The sequence below is a fragment of the Paralichthys olivaceus genome, chromosome 3, assembly GCF_024713975.1.
Source record: "Paralichthys olivaceus isolate ysfri-2021 chromosome 3, ASM2471397v2, whole genome shotgun sequence".
Lineage (NCBI taxonomy): Eukaryota > Metazoa > Chordata > Actinopteri > Pleuronectiformes > Paralichthyidae > Paralichthys > Paralichthys olivaceus.
The window spans coordinates 23123671-23143676 of NC_091095.1; the positions used below are offsets into that span (position 1 = coordinate 23123671).

General features: G+C 39.8%; 1 protein-coding gene across 7 annotated transcripts in view; it reads right to left on the reverse strand.

The window, feature by feature from the left end:
* Positions 1-20006, reverse strand: part of evi5b (ecotropic viral integration site 5b) — a 35569-nt gene that overhangs the window by 8796 nt on the left and 6767 nt on the right. For 3 of the 7 annotated variants that reach the window (XM_069522532.1, XM_020080653.2, XM_069522534.1), the window contains exons 2-18: positions 16273-16505; positions 11501-11690; positions 8899-9123; positions 8623-8697; positions 8376-8501; positions 8121-8264; positions 6909-6998; positions 6532-6629; positions 5885-5945; positions 5740-5793; positions 4638-4670; positions 4094-4240; positions 3164-3295; positions 2937-3077; positions 2686-2844; positions 2197-2343; positions 1688-1783 (exon numbers count right to left, since the gene is read on the reverse strand). In XM_069522532.1, the coding sequence (XP_069378633.1) occupies positions 1688-1783; positions 2197-2343; positions 2686-2844; positions 2937-3077; positions 3164-3295; positions 4094-4240; positions 4638-4670; positions 5740-5793; positions 5885-5945; positions 6532-6629; positions 6909-6998; positions 8121-8264; positions 8376-8501; positions 8623-8697; positions 8899-9123; positions 11501-11690; positions 16273-16424 (2070 nt within the window). In that variant the 5' untranslated portion in view covers positions 16425-16505. Of the gene's footprint in view, positions 1-1687; positions 1784-2196; positions 2344-2685; positions 2845-2936; positions 3078-3163; positions 3296-4093; positions 4241-4637; positions 4671-5739; positions 5794-5884; positions 5946-6531; positions 6630-6908; positions 6999-8120; positions 8265-8375; positions 8502-8622; positions 8698-8898; positions 9124-11500; positions 11691-14350; positions 14492-16272; positions 16506-20006 lie in introns of those variants that run through there. The other 4 variants (XM_020080654.2, XM_069522533.1, XM_020080655.2 and 1 more) reach the window with 4 other exon arrangements.

Sequence of the window (20006 nt, forward strand, 5' to 3'; positions counted from 1 at the left end):
CTGTGAGAACAGGCCTGTATTTGTTTTGGTCACCCTTGTTGTGTGTAGCGTTACATTTGTTTGAGGATAAATACAGCCCAGTTTCAATCAATATCATGAAGAGTCTTCAGTCACAGTTCTACCATATTTAACATTTGTCCAAAAACACTAATGGAGACAAATAATTTTAAAGTTATAAAATCTTACTAATTTTACATAAATAATAATAATTGTCAACATATTTGGTCAGCAAACTATAGAAGCTACACAAGCTTTGTCAGTCTGATTTAAGATTCAGAAATTCAAACACATCTGAAATCTGTGTCTGATGTTGTGGCTGTGGCTAAAAACCCCTTTAAAATATTTCACCTGCACACATAGACATGTGTCAACTACACAGAGACACTGCTCTTAGTTGCAAATTATAGTGGAGAGAGCTAAATGTTTGGTCACATTTCAGTAAAGTCGATGCTCGTTGCCACAAGATCAAAGAGTGCTTCGTATGCAAGGATGGAAACATGAGCCATGTGTCCAAACATCTTGGTAAAGTCCATCACATAAAAACTGAGAGATGCAGTTTTTTTTAACAGCGTAGCTCATTGTTCATCATCCATTGTCCAAAGTATTTTAGCTTATATGGGCTATGAGTACTGGTAACTAAATTACACACACATGACTCTAATGGGAGCATTCATAAACCCAATCAAAGCTTCATCAGATGTCCAGAAATTAATTGTTTCAAATCTCTGCACTGGCAAAATCATCATTTTTTAACATCTGTTCTTTCATTCTATGATAATACTGGAAAGTTTACTTATTATTTTATTTGTTATATTTTTACTAATTTTGACTAATCGGTGATGCTCAGAGTGCTATGATCTGAAATAAAATTGTTATGTTGAATTTATGGTCATCAAGGGCTGTATCACTAGTAGAAGTATTGTTAAAATCTTAACTATAACCATCTCTATATATGATAATAACTTTTATGGTAACAGAAACTACATGGCACTCAATAGAGTGCATAGCTCTGCCAAGGCCCAACAGTCCCCTCATGAAACCATATTAAATTCACTGGATCCACATTTTTATTTGACTCTGCACCAAACTGCACACACTGTTATTACACTGTTATTAATTATTACCTCTTAAAGGTCCAGTGTGTAAGATTTAGGTGAAAGGGAACTATTGGCAGAAATTTAATGTAGAATAATCCTCATGATGTTTTCACTAGTTCATTTCATCTAAATTGTATGAATTGTAGTTTTCTTTACCCCAGAAAAGACCCTTTATATTTAAATACTTTATATTTACATCGAGGGGGTCCTCTCTACGGAGGCCACCATGTTTTTTACATTAGTCCAGACTGGACAAACTAAACACCTTTTGAGTTTTTATGACAACTGAAGTCTACCACAGGTTATTTTTCATGTTTGGAAGGGGAGGGTGAGGTGAGGGGTGTTCAGCTGCAACATGCAACTTCAGCATTAGATATCACTAAATTCTACACACTGTACCTTTAACATGCATCCAATAGCTCACGTGGTTGAATGGATGCCCCAAAACGTGCAATTTTTTGCACATAAAATTAAATCCTCGATACAATAAAGTGTGCAGAAAATAAAGGGCGAGGAAATATGATGCTTGATACAGAGTCAGGAGTGTGATGTTGGAGACAGATGTAACAGGGACTGTGTTTGGATTTTACCTCAATCTCAAGCTCTGAGATCTGTTGCTGGAGTTCTGCCATAGCAGCAATGTTGTCAGCTTCCCTCAGCCTCACCGCCATCACCTCCTCCTTGCTCTGCAGGAAAAAACAAACCACACAAAACTCTCAAGCAACTGCAAGTAGCTTCAACACTATTTTGACAACAGCTCAAACCGACCCCAAGATAAGCTGAATGCCCGATATAGAAACATGTGTACAATGTTTCTGTATTTTCTATTTGTAGATGTGTGAATATTGCATGGTAGATACGGGGAGTGTTAACACAAGTGTTTAACAGAAATCTAGCAGCAGCAGCAAATGCATCAGTACAGAGATACTATCAGAACAAGTCGCTTCCTTCACCTGGAGCTAGATACTGACTCTCAGGAGGAAACAGACCAAACCAAACTAATTTCATAATATCACTTCATCAACTAATTTTCCAACCAGCTGTAATAGTTTGTGCGAGAGTTATGTGTTGCAGATCAGCAGCAAACTCAAACATGTACCTTGCATTCAAACTCAGCTTGTCTCCGCTTAATCTCTTGCAGTTGCACATGCAGATCTTTATTTTGCACCGTCAGTGTTTGCACACGCTCCTGGAGATTGCGACTCTCCAGCTCCGCCCGCCGCAAGTGGTTGCTGTGAATCTGATTCTGTGTAAGCAAAGATAAAGAAATTAATTTTTTTTACCTAAACAATTTCACATTGTACATGTATATCTCGACACAAAAATGTGATTTGGTGACACTGCACTGAACTGCACAAGTTTCTGAGTTGTTTGGCGGAGGACTGCTGCCATCTGAAGGCAACTGTGTGACAATACAGGTAGAAAATCCCCTCCTCTCGTGTAGTTTACTGTTAACTAGACCCCCACTTACTTTGCAAATAATTCATCAATGTGATTATGAAGATACTAATGTTAAGAAGGACAAACACAATAATCCAATGCACAGAAGAGCTTGATGAGGTGAATGTGGATACAAAGATGATCTGACCTGTGTCTCCAGCTCCAGAATCCTCTGCCGTGATTCTCGGAGCTCTGCCTGGGCCTCGGCCTCACGCAGCCTTACGCTCATCAATTCGTCCTGTAGCTCACTCATAGTATTCTTCTTTGGGGTGTCCTTCCAGCGACCAGTTGTGCGTGCCAGGTGACGCTGAGAAAAAGTGTTACAGTCATTCATTAAACTACCATCAAAGCTTTTTTCCTATCTTCATATGTTGCACTTGTGAAATATTAGTCGCTCACCTGCCAGTGCTCTTCCAGGCCTCTGACCTGCTGTCTCAGCTCTTTCAAGCCAGTCGAGGCTTCTGCTTCCCGTAACTTCACACCAATCAGCTCCTCCTGTAGCCGTGCTACGTTGGTGTCATCTGGCAGGGATGTGTTCCTCTGAGGAAGACGTGAAAGAAAAGTATGTTTTAAATACACTGATAATTATACCTGTGTGCTACAAAACAGTATCTAGGGCAACTCACCTTTTCCATGTCCAGGATCTTGTCTTGCATCTCTTTGAGTGCACACTGGGACTCTGCCTCCTTCAGTCGTGCCTGTACAAGCTCCCTCTCCAGCTGCAGGACAGACTCCTCCGAGTAGCGAGGGGCTCCCTTCTATAACCATCAGGAAAGGTTAGTGAGCAGAGACACAGCAGGCCAACAATTATCCATGTGTGACAACAAAGTTGGGTCTAATGCAAAACTAAATATTCAACCTCCACTAATGTAACCCCCATGTCCAACAAGTAGTGTCAGCACATTCCATGTGTTATATTCTTCGGGTAGAGATATGAAATACAATGCCTGACATCATTCATTTAGTCTTTTACTTTCACATTACATAATTCATGACTGCTCATTGTGAAGCATGATAGCAAATTATGTAGAACACGGTGACGCCTGCACATTACCATCTGGAATCCAAGCATCAATAATTAACACTGTGAGGTCAAGAGACACGTTATGTGAACAGGGTGTCAACTGTTAAATCCACCAGCCTCTGAGACAACTGCTCACAAATTCATTCACTGACAACTGTACATGGTAGCTGACCTGTCTCGTACTCCATGTACCAATTTGAATTCATGCATGCAAAAACACATAATTACCCAGAGCTGGTGTGCAAAGTGAGAGAAGCTCACCTGCCACCGCTTGGATTTTTGTTGCTAGGCAACAGGTGCCACCAGGGCAGGGGAAACACAAAACCATGACACGTCCAAGTGACAGCACATAGCTATGGGTCCAGCTCTCATTTCTATTACACCGCATAATTATAAAAGTCAGCCTGTGGTTTCAGCACTGCACACCACAAACAGTGTGGACGTTACAGCTCCTCACAGACTAGGCCGGATAATCCTTGGCTCTAATCCACACTGCAAACCTGCAACCTGGGGACTCTGTGGCCCTCCTTACCGCTTGTGGTTGCTGCTGGAGCTGCCTGATGGTGCTCTTGGCCTGCTCCAGCTGAGCACTGGCCTCTTCACTCTGCTGTTTGACTGTGGCCAGCTCCCGCTTGACCAGGTAGTTCTCCTCTGCCTCCTGAGCTCGAGTCACTTGTCCCTTGGGACATAACCATCCAGGGAGGGGGGTGAGGTGAGCACGAAAAGAAGTGAAAACGAGAGGGCGGAATGGGAGGGCAAATCAGAGCAGAAGACGAGGGATTGGGTTCTCTAAGGACATGCTTGTTTTAAATTAAGTGTAATTTACATTTTGTGAGCTGCGATTCTCTTACTTTGTCTGACATGCCACAATGTGTTATTTCATGCACTAATTCAAGATATTATAAAGGGTTATTATCTGGTTTAGTTCTTAATTCAGACAATCATTGACTAAATTTTATTTTGTATTTTTATTATGTCCATTGTATTGTTCATAAGCATGCAGAGTTAAGATAGATAGAAGGAAGAAGGAAGGTGCAACAGAAGTAATAAAGGTAAAGAGAAAATGAGGAATATACCTGGATCAATCTATCTGCCAAGGAAGCACTTTCCTACAAAACAGAAATATCAACAAGAGACAGCACAGATACAGAGAGAGAGACAGAGATAGAGAGAGAGACAGTTTAAAGCAAACAAAAGAACAATTGATTTGTTTTAGAGAAGAAAAATGCAATGTTCATTTTCCCTCTTGAAATATGTGTCTACAGGTTGATGTTTACATTCAGGGGTGGAAAAGGAACATTGCATGCAAGTGTGGTGGAAGAGGTGCAAATGAGTTGGTGACAAAGTGAAGAATTAAGCGTTGCTTATAACACAGTGACCAGTTTCAGAAAGGAAACAGCACAGGACAGCTCGGGTTAAAGTTGAGTGTGAAGTCAAGACAGCGTGTTGACAGTGTTAAGGAGCTACATGTTGTTAAACTGAACAGAACAGAAGCTCTGGGCGTTGATGCCATTCATCCAAGCTTTTCACCGGCTTCAGTTAGAATTAAAAGTAAAAAGACCCTGCAAATTCAGTCACAGAGTCACATCAGAGGACAGCAGACTCAAGCTGGTTGTAAATAACGGACTGGTTCAGACCACATCGCTCCTCCCTGCAGGAAGAGAGCGAGTAGCAGACACCCTCGCTCTCCATGGCAGACCTCATGCATGGTGCCTTTAGCTGGCAGCAGTCGTGCCCATTCACAGACTCAAAAAGGTGCAGGATACAAACGGTGCAACTTGCATGCATGCAGTGCTTTGTATCGACTTGAACAGCGTCAAGTTGTCACTGTCACATTCCAAACAGGCTTGTTAACGGTATCTGCTTCAGTTAGTCGTGTCTGGTTGATTTTAGATTCCACTACATGAGGTTATTCGAGCCACACAGAAAGTCACCATAACACTAAGACAACCTGAAGTACAAAATCCAGCTGCTGTTTCTGAAAATTCACCATACCAGTCAACAATGGTTGATCACAGACAACTTTCAACTAGTGCAGCCCAATTAGTGAAAGACAAGACTGCGTCATTAGGAGGAGATGCATGATGTATGTGCGTACACAGCTGGATGGGTTAATGTAATGTTGATGAGCAGGGAGCAGTGTTGGTTTGCTGACGATTATCTGGGACAAACACTCACTTTCTCTAGTGTGTCTATCCTCTGCTTCAGGAGCCTGTTCTCTGTCCGTAGTCTCTGCACAACAAGGAATTGCAAAGTCAGAAAAAAAGCTCGGTTGACATTTCTGAATCATTGTTCAACAACGCACTCAACTATCTGTAATCACCTTTATCTCCACCTGCTCCTCCATCTCTTTAGTTTTGATTGTAGTGTATTCTTTCTCCAACCTGAAACAGAGATTCGTTGAAGTGTCACTTTGCAAATCAAAGCTTAATACAAATTTGTCTTATGCAGGCTGAGGTGGTAAAATTGCAAAATCACATGAATTAATTTCTTTTCAAATATTCCAAAAATTAGAAACACATTTCAATAAGTATTTCAATTTATTCATTTATTTCCAATGATGAGTAAATCTTCATTATGTGAAGAACAACATTTCCAGTAATATTTACTTGTGTTTAAATTAAGATTCCCATTTCTATATATATATATTTTAATACAGTTTTAACTCATTATGTTCTTGACTAGAACTATAAGTTATTGTCTTTATCTTTCTCCTTATAATCTAAATGCCAGCTCTTTTAACTGCTTTATCTCTCCCCCGAACTTGCTTAGCTACTCACTATGTTTTAACAAATATAATGTGCATAGGTTCTGTAACCTTATTTCCAGGTTTATCTTAACTTAAGAGATTTAAACTGAGTGAAATGAGCCATCACACTGTGGTTTACAATTCAATGATTGTGAGTAAAAAAATAAAGAAACAAAGTAAAAGCAGTTATATGTAAGGAAGGACATAACAGTTGGACTTACTTTTTCATCTTCTTGGCATTGTACTTGACTTGACAAGCAGCCTGGATGACCTTATCTGGGCCGCTTTCAAGCTGGTGTGGGATAATTCTCTGAAAGTGCTGGTGCACAGTAAGAAAACAGAGGCTGGTTGAGTCCCTCTCACTCACACACACACAAACCCATAAACCAGCCATGTCCAAACCTTTCAGCACAGTCATTTCTTAGCCAGATGTTCCTCTGACCTCAAAGCACTATTTCAAATGTCAGCGTGTGCACAGGTACATGTTGTCAATTAATTGGGTGTGGTGGAGGTTCCTCCCTAGAGGCTGCTCTACATTTTGCACCAGAAACCTGAGCTGTTTGAATGACGTATAAAATGGAAATATACAGTGATATACCTGTAACATTCCCTCCATGTCGAGCTGGATGAGTTCGGTCTGGTTCATCTGGAGGATGGCCAGTCCCACACGGAAAACTATCTCCAGACCCTGAGAGAGAGAGAGAGAGAGAGAGAGAGAGAGAGAGAGAGAGAGAGAGAGGAGTCACTTTTAGAAAGCCCTTCTGTGTGGCTGAAGTGCTGTGAAAATGGATTTTAAAACAGACTTAAAAAGAAAAATCGAAAATTACAAGGGGTGTCAAGGCAGTGATGAAACAACTCACAGGAACTATTCAGTATGAACTGTTGTGTTTCTCTTTTGTCCAACAGGTGGCGCTACTGGATAACAAGACAGTCAACCTCATTTAATTTGTATTATATATGTAGTTAGAATAAATGTTAATAAGTGTGAAAACACTTCATCTCACCACATCTGACATACTTTGATTCATGCTATTAGCTACAGTGAGTGCAACAGCATGATAAGATTCAACTGTAATATCACATAAGAAACTACTAAAGTAAAAACAAAGTGCAGGAGTTAAAAACAGAGCTATGAGAGTGTTTCTTGTAGAAAGTGAACTCAGTAGCACAATCCAAGCTAAATAAATAGACTAGGAAACATGCAAAGACACAGATCTTTACAGGCTAAATGTAAGTACACACAGGCTATTGTTCAAAACAAGTGATAGCCCCAGAGAAAAGCTATGGTTCCTTTTTTTCTCTCATCTCTAGTAGGTTTTTTCTCGTATTTCCTACCACATTAAATATTTTCGAGCTTAAATTTACAGATTCCTTTACAAAAGGGAACAACATTTATGAGTTTATAGATTAAAAATTAAATTAAAATATTTGAAACAAACATCTTGATAAAAACAAATCCAAACAATAAGACAACCCTGAACACAAACATATAGAAATAAATATGGGTTATACGTTATACATCAGCTCTCACATAGACATACATATCCAGTCCAATACACATTCAAGGTGGCCCATATTACATGTCTTGTCTTATTAGACTTAGTTCCTCAGTTATGAATGCCATTGTTCCGCTATTGCTTTCATTAGTAGTGCGCACCTTCCTGTAAACACTTCCCTCTGTAATCTTACCATTTATGCTATTCTTTACATCATATACATATTTCTGAGATTTATAATTCACTCAACATGGATGGGGGTTACTTTTTAAACCACTTCATGGTACTGTAAGCTATGGTTCCTTTTAACTGACCTCACACATGAAGATATCAAAGATTCTTGTGGCGACAGGCAGAGGGAAGGACGTGAGAAAGATGGTGAGGAACCAAGAAGACGCATACATGGAGGTGTGAAAGCTCTGAGCCTGGAAATGCATATACAGCTCTGGGAGTTGCTCCTGCAGGGGACAAAAAAAATCATACAGGTTCACATTATTACTCCTGCACATGACTACATTTTATCAAAATATCTCTTTGCAACCTTTGACAACCGAGTCTGAGGTGCTTACCTGGATCATGCATTCAAACTGGTACATGCAGAGTCCCAGCTCTGCCATGCTGGGTTTGAAGAGCTCTCGCAATCTGTAGTCTTGCATCAACTTCACAAACACACAGAAAGCCTCTTCCTCTGGCATCTAGGAAAATAACAGTATGGCATCAAACCTCAAAATCTGTCTTGTTGTTCAGTCAGAAATATATTGTTGGGAGCTGGTGAGTCAGAGTGTTTTTTTGCATGTGGAGAAGATTTATTATTACCTGCATGAGTAGCAGCCCAACAATGAATGCACTACCTTGACAATAGCCAACCTCCCGGTCCACCAGAGAATATGCCTAAATTAACAAGAAAAGGCTTTGGTTGAGTCTCAGTGATGGTTACAGGAGCACAGGTTTCTACAAGGGTCTACAGCAGACTTAACAGATTGTACCCTCAAAGTGCTGTTCACACCAAATACCTCTCTGTGTAGTCTGTACATGTCCTTATCAGTTCATCTGCACACAATCAGATCTCCTCAGACACAAATCAAGGCTTACCTTCATGACATTGAAGAGCACTTCCTGACCCAAGCTGTCCTTCTCCCTGAAGAATTCATGCTCAGGATAAGTGCGGGCAATGTCTCTGCGAATCAGCTTCTCGCAGGGCGATGTCATTTTCAGGAGTTCGGAGTACTGATCTTTGATGGGCATATTTTGGGCGTTGCACAGCAGCTGCCACACTATTGCCCGAAAGTGGTGAGGAATCCCTTTTCTGACAAGATCCTTTAGGAAAAAGGAAAGACATTTTATGAAATGTAGCATTATTTATTAATTAACCAATAATTTACATTTGATCCAGTTTTATTTTCACATTGCAAGTTAGGGAGCAGACCAAAGACTTTTGTATGACATACATATATCCTGTCATCATCACCTAAGTGAGCTCTGTCGACCTTTACTTGACACTGATTGTTTTGTAGACAACAGAGCAATCCTGCTTGTGCTTCTTTTTATTCTTCTATTGTTTAAAATTATTGCAACTTTCTGAAATTGGTCCAAAAATCGGAACTATCCCCCCCAAAATAAAGTTCACACTGAAAACAATCCAAACCATGCTAAAAATTGTCTGAAGGTTCAGAACGAACGAGGAAGGTGATTTTAAATGAGCTGTTGTGGACATGTAGAAAACAGAAACGGTGCTTGGACTATGTGGATAACAGAGTAAAAGTGTTAGAAAACAGACCGGCCTCATGTGGAGAAAAAGAGCAACACATGTATTTCTTAGAGGAAGATAGAATGTGTGTGCACAGGGTGCATCTCATATTTATATCAGTTCCACCTTCAGACTCTATTTTGCAGGTGTGGCACTTTGTACAGTGATTTGTTTCCATGTATTACTGCTGATACAATTTGATTAGGCAATTTCCTGTGCTGAGAGGGAACACTGGTCTTTCCTGCTGCAATGGTAGTGTGCACGGTTGTGTGCGTGCGTGTGTGTGTGTGTGTGTGTGTGTGTGCATCTGGTCGGTCCAGGGTGCATCTGGAGCAGAGGTCCGCCCACACAGGCTTTCAGCAGGGAATCCCTCTCCCCACTCAGAGATCAGACAAGACAGACCGAGCTTTGTACTGGAACAAACCCCCGTCTCATATCTGGACTATTTGTGAACAAAAGCAGCTTTCTGAGCCTCTACTTTAATCAGCCTTGTTTTTTTAATTCCCACCAACACTTGACAGGCTCTAAAACAGTTATAGATATAAAGATATTAATGTATCTGATAAGGGCAACATTTCACCAGATAACCACTACACTAAGTTGATTTCTCTTGAACTTTTGTACGCTTTGATGAAATATCAACTACATTGAGAACATTGAACACATCAGGGGTTTTGCTGACAAGCAAAGAAACTTAAGGTTCCTTCCTTCATGCTACAGAAAAAGAGTTACTCTGTAAACCAAAGGGAAGAAAATGCAGAATGTGTAGAGGCCTCAGAGCAGTTATGATTCATATCCCAGGCTGGTTGCACCCATCTGGTCATTACTACTTCTGTTAATTTTCACGACTACACCCATGCATGGTCACACTTCCTCATTTGCATGTGCAGTGACAAGACATACAAATACCCTGCCACTGCAGAAGAAATGGATCTTCCCATCCTTTTTGCATATTATCATTATCAACGGGCTCATGCAACGGCAACTCCACGTCTACACATTGTTGCATGTGAATGGATGACAAACAATGCGCTTAAAGAGTGACAGGGTATAAGAAAGGGGTGCTGATCAGGCAGTTTTAAGCATCATCATGACTGTAGAGTTGCTGGGTGGAAATTTAGCTGCTGAAAAATGTATGGACCTAAACAACGTTTCCTGTTATGGCCATTGATTGAAAAAAATCCCACTGAACATCTAAATAATGAGCTAAATGCAGCAACATAAGAAAGGACATAAACACTTAAAACTTTTACACCAAGCACTTGAGCATCATGAAGGTTCCCTGCTGAGTCAATGCTGTAACTTATGGCTCTTATCACATGATCCAACAGAGTGTTGGAAGGGGTTTTCTGTTTTTGTGGTCACTGTGTTTACTCAAATTTCCGCTGTGCATGTGCACTTTAAATCAGACTAGCGCTGACAGTGACTGGCCACAGGGTTATCATAAGACTTCAGAAAGTAACTGTAGAAACAAGGAACCTAAAATTAGCTTAAAATGTCAGGAACTCAAATAACAAGTTCAAGGACAACATTAAAAGGTCACCAAGTAAACATTCAAACAGATAGTGCCATTGTAACATTCATGCCAGAGCTTAAATGCCCGAGAGGCACATGTGTATCATAGGAAAGATGGTGTAGCCTAGATTTGAATAATATTACAAAGTTTAAAGCCGTTTCATTCCAGAAACAGTATCATGGGAGCTCCTGTGTCTTTTCTTGGTGACCTGGAATACTGTTATTCTTGTCAAATATGAATAAGCAGACAAATATGAGTGTCTAAATTGAGATTATGAAACGATAGCTCCAGTGCTTTAACCGTCCTCTGGAGGAGCCAGGTCAAATGTGTCAAAGTAAGCTCTTAATGCAGTCATGTACCAGTAAGCTCTTAAGCAGGTCTGGACCAGGCTCCGCTGCCTCTCCACAGGTAATCATTTGCACTGGCCTCACCTTGAGCTGCTTCTCCTTCTTCTTGCGCACCTCCTCCCACTCGTTGACAATTCGTCCCCACAGAATCCACGAGTCCTCCTCCAGGTGGGAGAGGTTAGAGGAGGCAGAGGAGCTGGACACCAGTGAGGAGCCACTGTTCCGCCTGGAGCCGTTCATTGAGCGCAGCGACTTGCTGTCTGTCTCCAACAGCCTGTGGTGAGGGAAAGAGGTTGGATGTTAACGTTTCAAAAAGTGTACAGACACTGTACAACGTCTATTGTGAGGTGCATTACCAGGAAGCAACTGCTTAAATAATTAAGGTAAACCTAATTGATAAAAAAAGGTTTAGATCCTTTACTATCCCTTTGACGGAGTATTAGGACCACTCAAGGAAGAATTCATGAAGATACAGCTGTAACCTTACCAGACATATTTTCAAATTTAAAAGAATTAAGTTGTTATATTACAAGAATAAAGTCATACAATTATATTATCACAAGTATCGGGCATTGAAAAAATGAGAATCTCTTTTCTTTTCAAAGAAAAGAAAACTGGTTCAAGAATTTAGATCCAGCGGGAAAGAAGGTGGGCACAAGTTCTCCTTGCTGCTTATTTCCATGTTTCCACTGTCACCGATCATAAAAACCTCAGTTCCAGACAGCATGTGCATTTATTTTTGAAGTAGTGAAAAAAGACATGTGAGTCTAGGACACACACCATGATAACATTGCCACACCACAGGTCTCTTTGGATAATTTTTTACTGTAATGATATAATATGAAACAGGGACTGCATCAATTCACATCCTCTTGTCAGACAACCGTCACTCTCTCTGCTCCAAATGCAGACTGAGAAAAAGCCAATTTTCTCTATGATTGTCTCAATGTCAGAGGCTCGTGTACACAAAATTTAGCGAATGATAAACTGACTGGTAAAACCATTTTATCATCATCACAAATGAAAATAATTAAGGAACTCCTAGTTAAAAGAGGAAGTACTGCATTATGTTGTCTTCCCCTCTGCAATCTCCATATCTCAACTTCAGTAAAGAACTTAAGCTAAATTTAAAGCAGAAACAGACTGTACTTCACCAGACGCACAGATGTACAAGCAGCGTGTAGATTGTTAATTTGAGTCCACGAAATCTGCCACATCTTGAATCATTGCCAGGCAATTTGCAAGCTGAAACTGAGACAAACAGATGAACCACATCCAGTATTAAGATTCAAAGCTGCCCACATTTCTAACGTCGGGCTAAAAATTAAACATCTTTAAAAATAATGATAAAAGCCACTATGAACTGCATTACAGCTTTATGACTGTAAACAAACCCACCGTATAACATTAACTGGCTATCAGAGCCTGAGAATTCGCTCAGTTAGCATTTTAGAGAATTGGCTACAGTGGGAGTTCTCTGCACAAACGGGTTCACAACAGCAACGAATCCTCTGCATTATTCGGGCTAGAGGTGGAGCAGCCGGGTGCAGCAGACAGAGGCAAGAAGTGACTTATTAACTCTGCTGCGAAGATCACGTGATTTTGTATACAGCACCTCCGAGTGAGAAATCAAGGGGAAGTCGATGTGTGAATGCAACTGAAGATGCCACGTAGAAGACACCAACATTGATGTCAAGAGAATTTGTGGTGATAAGAGCTGAGGACGCGATATGTGTGTTGTCGACAAAATCACGTGATCTACACAGTGAAGTTTTGAACATGTCTTTGCAGAAAACCTCCCGTAACATTGTGCATGTGTGAAAGGCAAACTCTGGGTAAACTCTGTAGCCAATTCTTTGGATTTGACCCACAGGTCATGTCTGAAAAATGGCTACATTGACCATCTGCAGGCTATAAACATGGAATTTAGCTGATGTAAGGCCCAGATATCTACAAAATCAGGTTGAAACTGACATAAAATGATACTCTTGTACTTGGATTGAAAGACTGTACAAAGGGGACACACTTCTACTATAGAGGAGAGTTGGCACTCATTTATATTCTACTGGCAGCAGCTTTAAGTGGCTGAAAAAAAAACGTATCCTGCGGAGATCAGTAAAATATTTCCTGACTGATTATGTCCATTTTAATTCAGTGTTGCCATCCATGATCAGCATCTGAAGTGGATGAAAAGCGTGAACAATGTGTTCTTCAGCAGGTATCACTCTTAACAGTTTGTCACTTGGGTTGCTGACAGAATGACCTGAACAGGGATCAGTGTACAGACAAACCAAGCAGCAACTCCCAACCTGTGCAGTAGAGAGGAGTTCATGACAGATGCAAACAAAGGCTCAGACACCTGATCTCGGAAAAAGGCTGGGGCCTCTCCACTGGAGCCTATGACATCACCGAGCATGCTCCAAGAATGACTAGGGTTACAGCCAAATTTGGGTTGTGTGGGAGGGAGTAAAATGGAAGGCCAGAGAGAGTAGCCTGCAGAGAGCTTCTGTAGTTGTGTTCAAGTCTGACATGAAAAAACGTGAATAAAAAGGAACAGAAACTTCTAGGGATATTTTAGCAGCAATTACTGTTTTTTCAAGCAGTTTATTTGTCTTTTATATAAGGTTAAACTCACTACAGTACCAGCCTGTTCTACAAATGAACCTGAGCATACTTACTGCTCAGCTAATAATTCACCAGTAGTCAAACACAAGTCTGAAGCTTGTGGATTAAAACAAAATGCAAAAAACTGAAGAAATTAGCTTAGGTGAAGGAATATTGGCAAAGATTAAAAGGAAATTTTAAACAAATTTGAGCTACAACAAAGAAGCCAAACTATTAGAAGCACTGCTCTCTTCCAAGAGTGTGGCTGCTTTAACATCATGACTTCCATTTGCTGTTTACTACAGAAACATGAAATACAATAAAGCTTACCAAGATAAACTCATGATGTACTCTGCATGTCTCCGGTTTTAAGGAATTCTGGAGCAGTGGCTTGTCTGATTTTCAGATTGAAGCAGTCAGTGTAGGACCTCCTAATCTGTGTGACGATACTATGCTTTTCCCTTTATCTGATCTGTAGGGTACAAAGGCCTCACCAAACACACAAACACGCTCAGCAAACAGCGTCCTAGAGCAGAATTTTCTTCTGCTAACTAGCAACAAATAGGACTATGTGTTGTTTGGTTAATTTAAACGCCAGTAATTTCAAAAAGCTTAATTATTGCCTCTATCTCAGTTACTACTAATTTACACAGTTGGGTAATAGAAACGGGGAATCGATAAGAACCGGAATTGAAAAGCAGAATCGGAATAAAATTTAAATGATACCCAACCCTGCTTCTGATGGGAAAATAAATAAATAAATAACACCAGGTGTCAGTTGGCATACCGCGACACTGGCTGTTGTGGCCATACCAAATGAATCACCAACCTCTGCATTCAACAAAACTTTGCTGTCTTCTCTACTGGCTTTGACTGACACAATCCTAAACTCTGAATTGCATGCTGATGCTGGAAACACTGAGCACTAGCCATGGGTGAGAGTCACAACAGGGGAAGAATTCGCAAAGTTGGCAAGAGAGGGGAGCTGCGTCATCCTCTAACAGTACTTCAATCTGATGTGACGTGAATGGACAGCCCACCCAAACTACAACAGACTCTTACTTGAAGTAAGTTTACAGAGTATTCGATCAATTTTGATGAGGAACCTGCTCAAAATTTCAAATGTAGTACTAAGAGTGGACCATTATTTAAAAGAAAGCACCCATTACTGTTAGGCCGTTGGATGAGTCAGTCCAAAACAGGGCTACAGCAGTGCAAACAATCATTTACACACAAGTACATTTTAAAAAACATCGACCAGAGTTGATACAAACTGAACTTCTTCTTGTCCCTGCAAGGCAAAATACCCTTAACTGAAAACAAACCAATAACTTGTATATAAAGTTCAAACTGATCAACTTTTGGAAGAGAGGGAAGAAAGCAATGACATAAAGCGGTCACCTCCTCATAGAGCAAAATTCTTTGTCAAACAGCCGAATACTGAAAACACAGAAACCAAACAAATTATACAGGTACAATATCTTTCCAATTATTGTTGCCTATTGTCTGTTTGTTTGTATGTGTGTGTGTGTAGTAAGTAGTGCAGCTGTGTAGCGCAAACAAGGCAAGGACAAAATAATTAATCATTAGATAAACTTCAAATGCTAACTTGAGAATTTAAATATAAATGTAGCAAACTGATATATGCAAACATTGTGAATTGTATTAGTATGTCTATCATTTTTAGGAGTATCGATAAAATCATTAACAAACATCAACTGGTAACCCATTAAATCATCCCTTTGGCCTGAACAACATGTCACCAAAGCTTTAACTGTTGAGGGAAGTTTAACTTGTTTGGAGTGTGTAGGAAGCTAATGACCCACAGGCATCATCTGTCTGGTGCTAACAAGAGCTGCAAATCATGAGTGTGCTGTTTTATCTTAAACTGTTTCACATTTAAAAGCATGAGGGTGAATATCCATCCCACCTGCTGAACAGTCTGACCTTCTTCCCTCTGGACAACTAAGGGCCAATTTTAAAAGGGTCAAACATCCATGTTCTGCTCCATCAACTACGTGAGTTTTCAACAACTAGTTTATGATGACTACATATATTGTAAATGAGGTTTGAACTGTTATAATATTGTTGTGGCAGATAGTTACAGTGGCGACGATGTGTGTACTGTTGATAACAGGCTATCTGCGAGGAACTACAGTACACAAACCTGCCCTCTGTCCTCTTCCACCCTCACTTATCACCAACACTGTTAAGTTGACAGCCAGGAGCAGCTTAGGACACAGGCTGCTTACCTGTTCTGCTCCTCCAGCTTGGCGAGCAGTTCCTCATCGTCAGGACTGAGCTGCACTGGCGACAACGGGGACAGGGCAGGCGAGGACAGAGATGTTGAGGAGGATGTAGCAGTGGTTGGCAGGGACGTGGGTGTGGCCACCTGGCTAGCCATCTGACTGACCGTGTGGGACACCGAGTTCTTCACCCATGAGAGAGTAGAACTCAGCTTACCAGCAACCTTGTCTGTCGCCACCTGCAGAGGATAAAAAAGAACTATTAACTCGGTAACAACATCCCCATAATGAAACCAAAATAAATATTCCCATCTCTCTTCAAAAGACACAGACTTTCATGAATGATACTATATATCACACCTCACTGTCCCAGATCTTAATAATATGATTTAGTCTCATGAGAAACCTATGGAAACAAAATTTCATGTGTCTCGGATCCAAATTGAGTGAGACATGAGCTGACCAAGTTTGAACTATTTGTGGGGACTGTACATTTGCCTGGATATATCTTGTGTATATATATATAAATGTGTGAGAAATAAAACATGGGTAGTATCAACATTTTCAAGCTAATGTTAATTAATTGCAAAAAAAAACTTTTGTATGTTGAGGTGGTAATAACCTCTAAGAAGCATTCTTAATTCCTGCTCCTTCAGAGTCTTTGAAGAAGTTGTACTGTCTTTTCTTAACAATGGTGTATGTTTTTACTGTCACAGGTTCCACTTAGGTCCATCACCAGTAAATCAGGGATGAGGAGGTATGAATGTGTATGATGGAAATGTTTATTTTTAATTCATTACACAGGAAAGGATTAAAAGTAACGTTATAGTTACAATTAAACAGGCCTGACTCAGTACGAACTGGTTTACAGCAGGTGCCGGTTCTGTTCATGAGGAAAATGCCGAAAGTTCAATCTTAATCGTCCAGACATGGCTGTTCAAAGTCTCTTCAGGTCACCCAGCCACCAGTTGCTATCATATACAACCACAACATAACAATTGATGCAACTTTGAGTCATTCCTAACTTAATTTGCTCATATCTGCCTTAATTGTGATACCAGACTCATAAAAGTTGGGTTTCACAGGTATTTTCACATGACCAAATTTCAATGAGATCTGTGCTGGTCTAACCCAAAAGTGTCATTATTCGACATCATTTACTCCTCTCCCTCCCGGCCAATGATGTGAAGCTTGCATTGTTTAAATTTAAATTATTCATTGAAGAATGCCTGTCAGAACTGTGAGAAAAAGTTTCACCATTTTTCATCTAGCAGCTATTGAACATCATAATAAACCAACACGTCATCATTATCTACACAGCTCCAGCAGTTTGTATATTGTCTGATACCGTGATCAATACTTAAAATTATTATTTTCCAGTAAAAGCTGAGTAAGAACTCAATGACTGTTGGTAACTGATATTCTGACAATTCACTTAATTTAACGTGCCCGGCCCAGTGCTATTTGTCATATCACTTGTAATATTTAAATTCTATTGAGGAACAGTTCCTTCTGTACAACAGGCACCATAATGAGCCTCAGTGCATTCTGATACTGACACGCACAAGGTTCAAGGTTTTATATTTCACAGACTACTGCTGAGCATGAAAACAGAGAAGGATACTCTGTGCTCTGGAGTTGCCAATGTACAATGATTAAGTACCTGTTGCATAATATTGATGAATATTTTCTTTCTATAAAGTAGAAACTACCCACATATTGCACATCTCTCAGAAAAAAACCTCCATGTGTTCCTACCTGTTTTTCCAAAAAGTCCAAACTCATTGGCTTTACGATGCCAACATATTTCCTCTGAATCATGTATGTAAAACAAATCTAGCAGCTTTAAACATTAACAGCATGTTTGTGAATGTAAACGACTGTTCTGAACCTTCAAACCTGTTTCTAGTCACACTGCCCTGTGGTCATATGCTGATCGTACAGTCAGGAGTGGTAAAAGTGCTCCACAAAGGATCAGCCCTTTTGTCCTTCTTTAAAGTTCCGGTGTGTAAGATTTAGGTGAACTGGATCTACTCGCAGAAATTTAATGTAGCATAATCCTCATGATGTTTTCACAGTTTATTTCATCTAAATTGTATGAATTGTAGTTTTCTTTACCCCAGAAAAGGCCCTTTATATTTAAATACTTTATATTTACTCTCTATGGAGGCCGCCATGTTTTTTACATTAGTCCAGACTGGACAAACTAAACACCTTTTGAGTTTTTATGACAACTAAAGGTTTCCACAGGTTCTTTTTCATGTTTGGAAGAGGAGGGTGAGATGAGGAGTGTTCAGCTGCAACATGCAATTTCGACACTACATATCACAAAAATCTCTGACTGTACCTTTAAGTCTCCTGCAGAAATCAGTGTGCAACAGGAAGTACAGTTTTATACTCAGCAAAAAGAAATTCACCTTACACCTGAGGGGGGATTTTTTTAAATAGTCTTGCCTTTGGTTTCATGCCATGCAGCAGGATGTCTGGATAGAGCAACAGGAAACCTATCTTACTTTGTATAAAAAAATTGATGAGTAATTTTTCTGTGTATTGCAAGACTACAGAGGGCTGAAGACAAAAACAGGGAGAAGCAGAAAAGAACAAAAAGGAGGGGGAGGACAAGACGTTAGTAAATGTGGTGACAGGAATGTGTAGTAAAGAACAGACTGTAAATATGCTAGCTAGGCTTATTTTACCCTGCTGTGTGCAGACAGACACGCCAAGTGACTGTGCAGTTACCAAACACATAACAATCACTATGAAGTAATCTGAAGTTAATAGACACTTGTGCTTAAAAGCAAATGCTGGATCTGTAAAAATCCAAAATCAGAGACGAGTGCTTGCAGTTTTGTGTGTGTGTGAATTTAAATTTAACTTCTTCAACTTCAACCCCCCTTAACCCAAAACTTCAGAAAAGCATTTTTTGTTTGATGGGGAATTTTGATAGACATGTTTCATTTTCAATAATGAAGAGATGGACTTGATAAGTTCACTTATACTTTTTTTGGACATAAAATGTTGAATTGTGATATGTTCTGTTGTTGTTTTTCTTTCTTGTCTAAAATACCCGAATAAACTTTATATTTATTTAATTGAGCCACACAAATGTGTGTATGAATTCCTAACAGTACAAACTTCACTATAACAGAGTATATTTATCTATTCTATTATGAGTTTGGAATACAAAATTTAAAAATGTACTGCAGAGAAACATTAAAAACAAATATGTTCTCATTTTTATATCATACAAGCTATATGGTATCTTACAATACACACTGTATGATTGTGGGGATTGCCTGTAAAATGGAGAGAAACAGGAAGTTTGAATGCAAAACCTTTAGTGTTTTCCTAACAACACCCTGTTCCTGTCAAGGTGTTTTTTTGTGTGTTTTTTTTACTGCCCTTCATCCACAATATAAGCACTAAACGTACAGATTCACAACCTATAGACCCAAGAGAGTGACTGCATTAGGATGGATGATGCCACAATGCAAGGCAAAATACAACTTTCAGCAAAAACATTTTAAATGGAACAAAAAGCCAAAGAAGTATATTTTTATATTTTTATAAAAATACAAAAATGTTTGCAAACGTATCAAATTTCAACAATTCACTTCAAATCACTTGATTTCTTGTAAAACAGAACAACAATTCAGAAAAAGAAAAGGCAGTGAAGGCAGTTACGTTTACCTACACAGTCTGTCATTAACACAAATAACAGGATCCACACCAGCACTTAT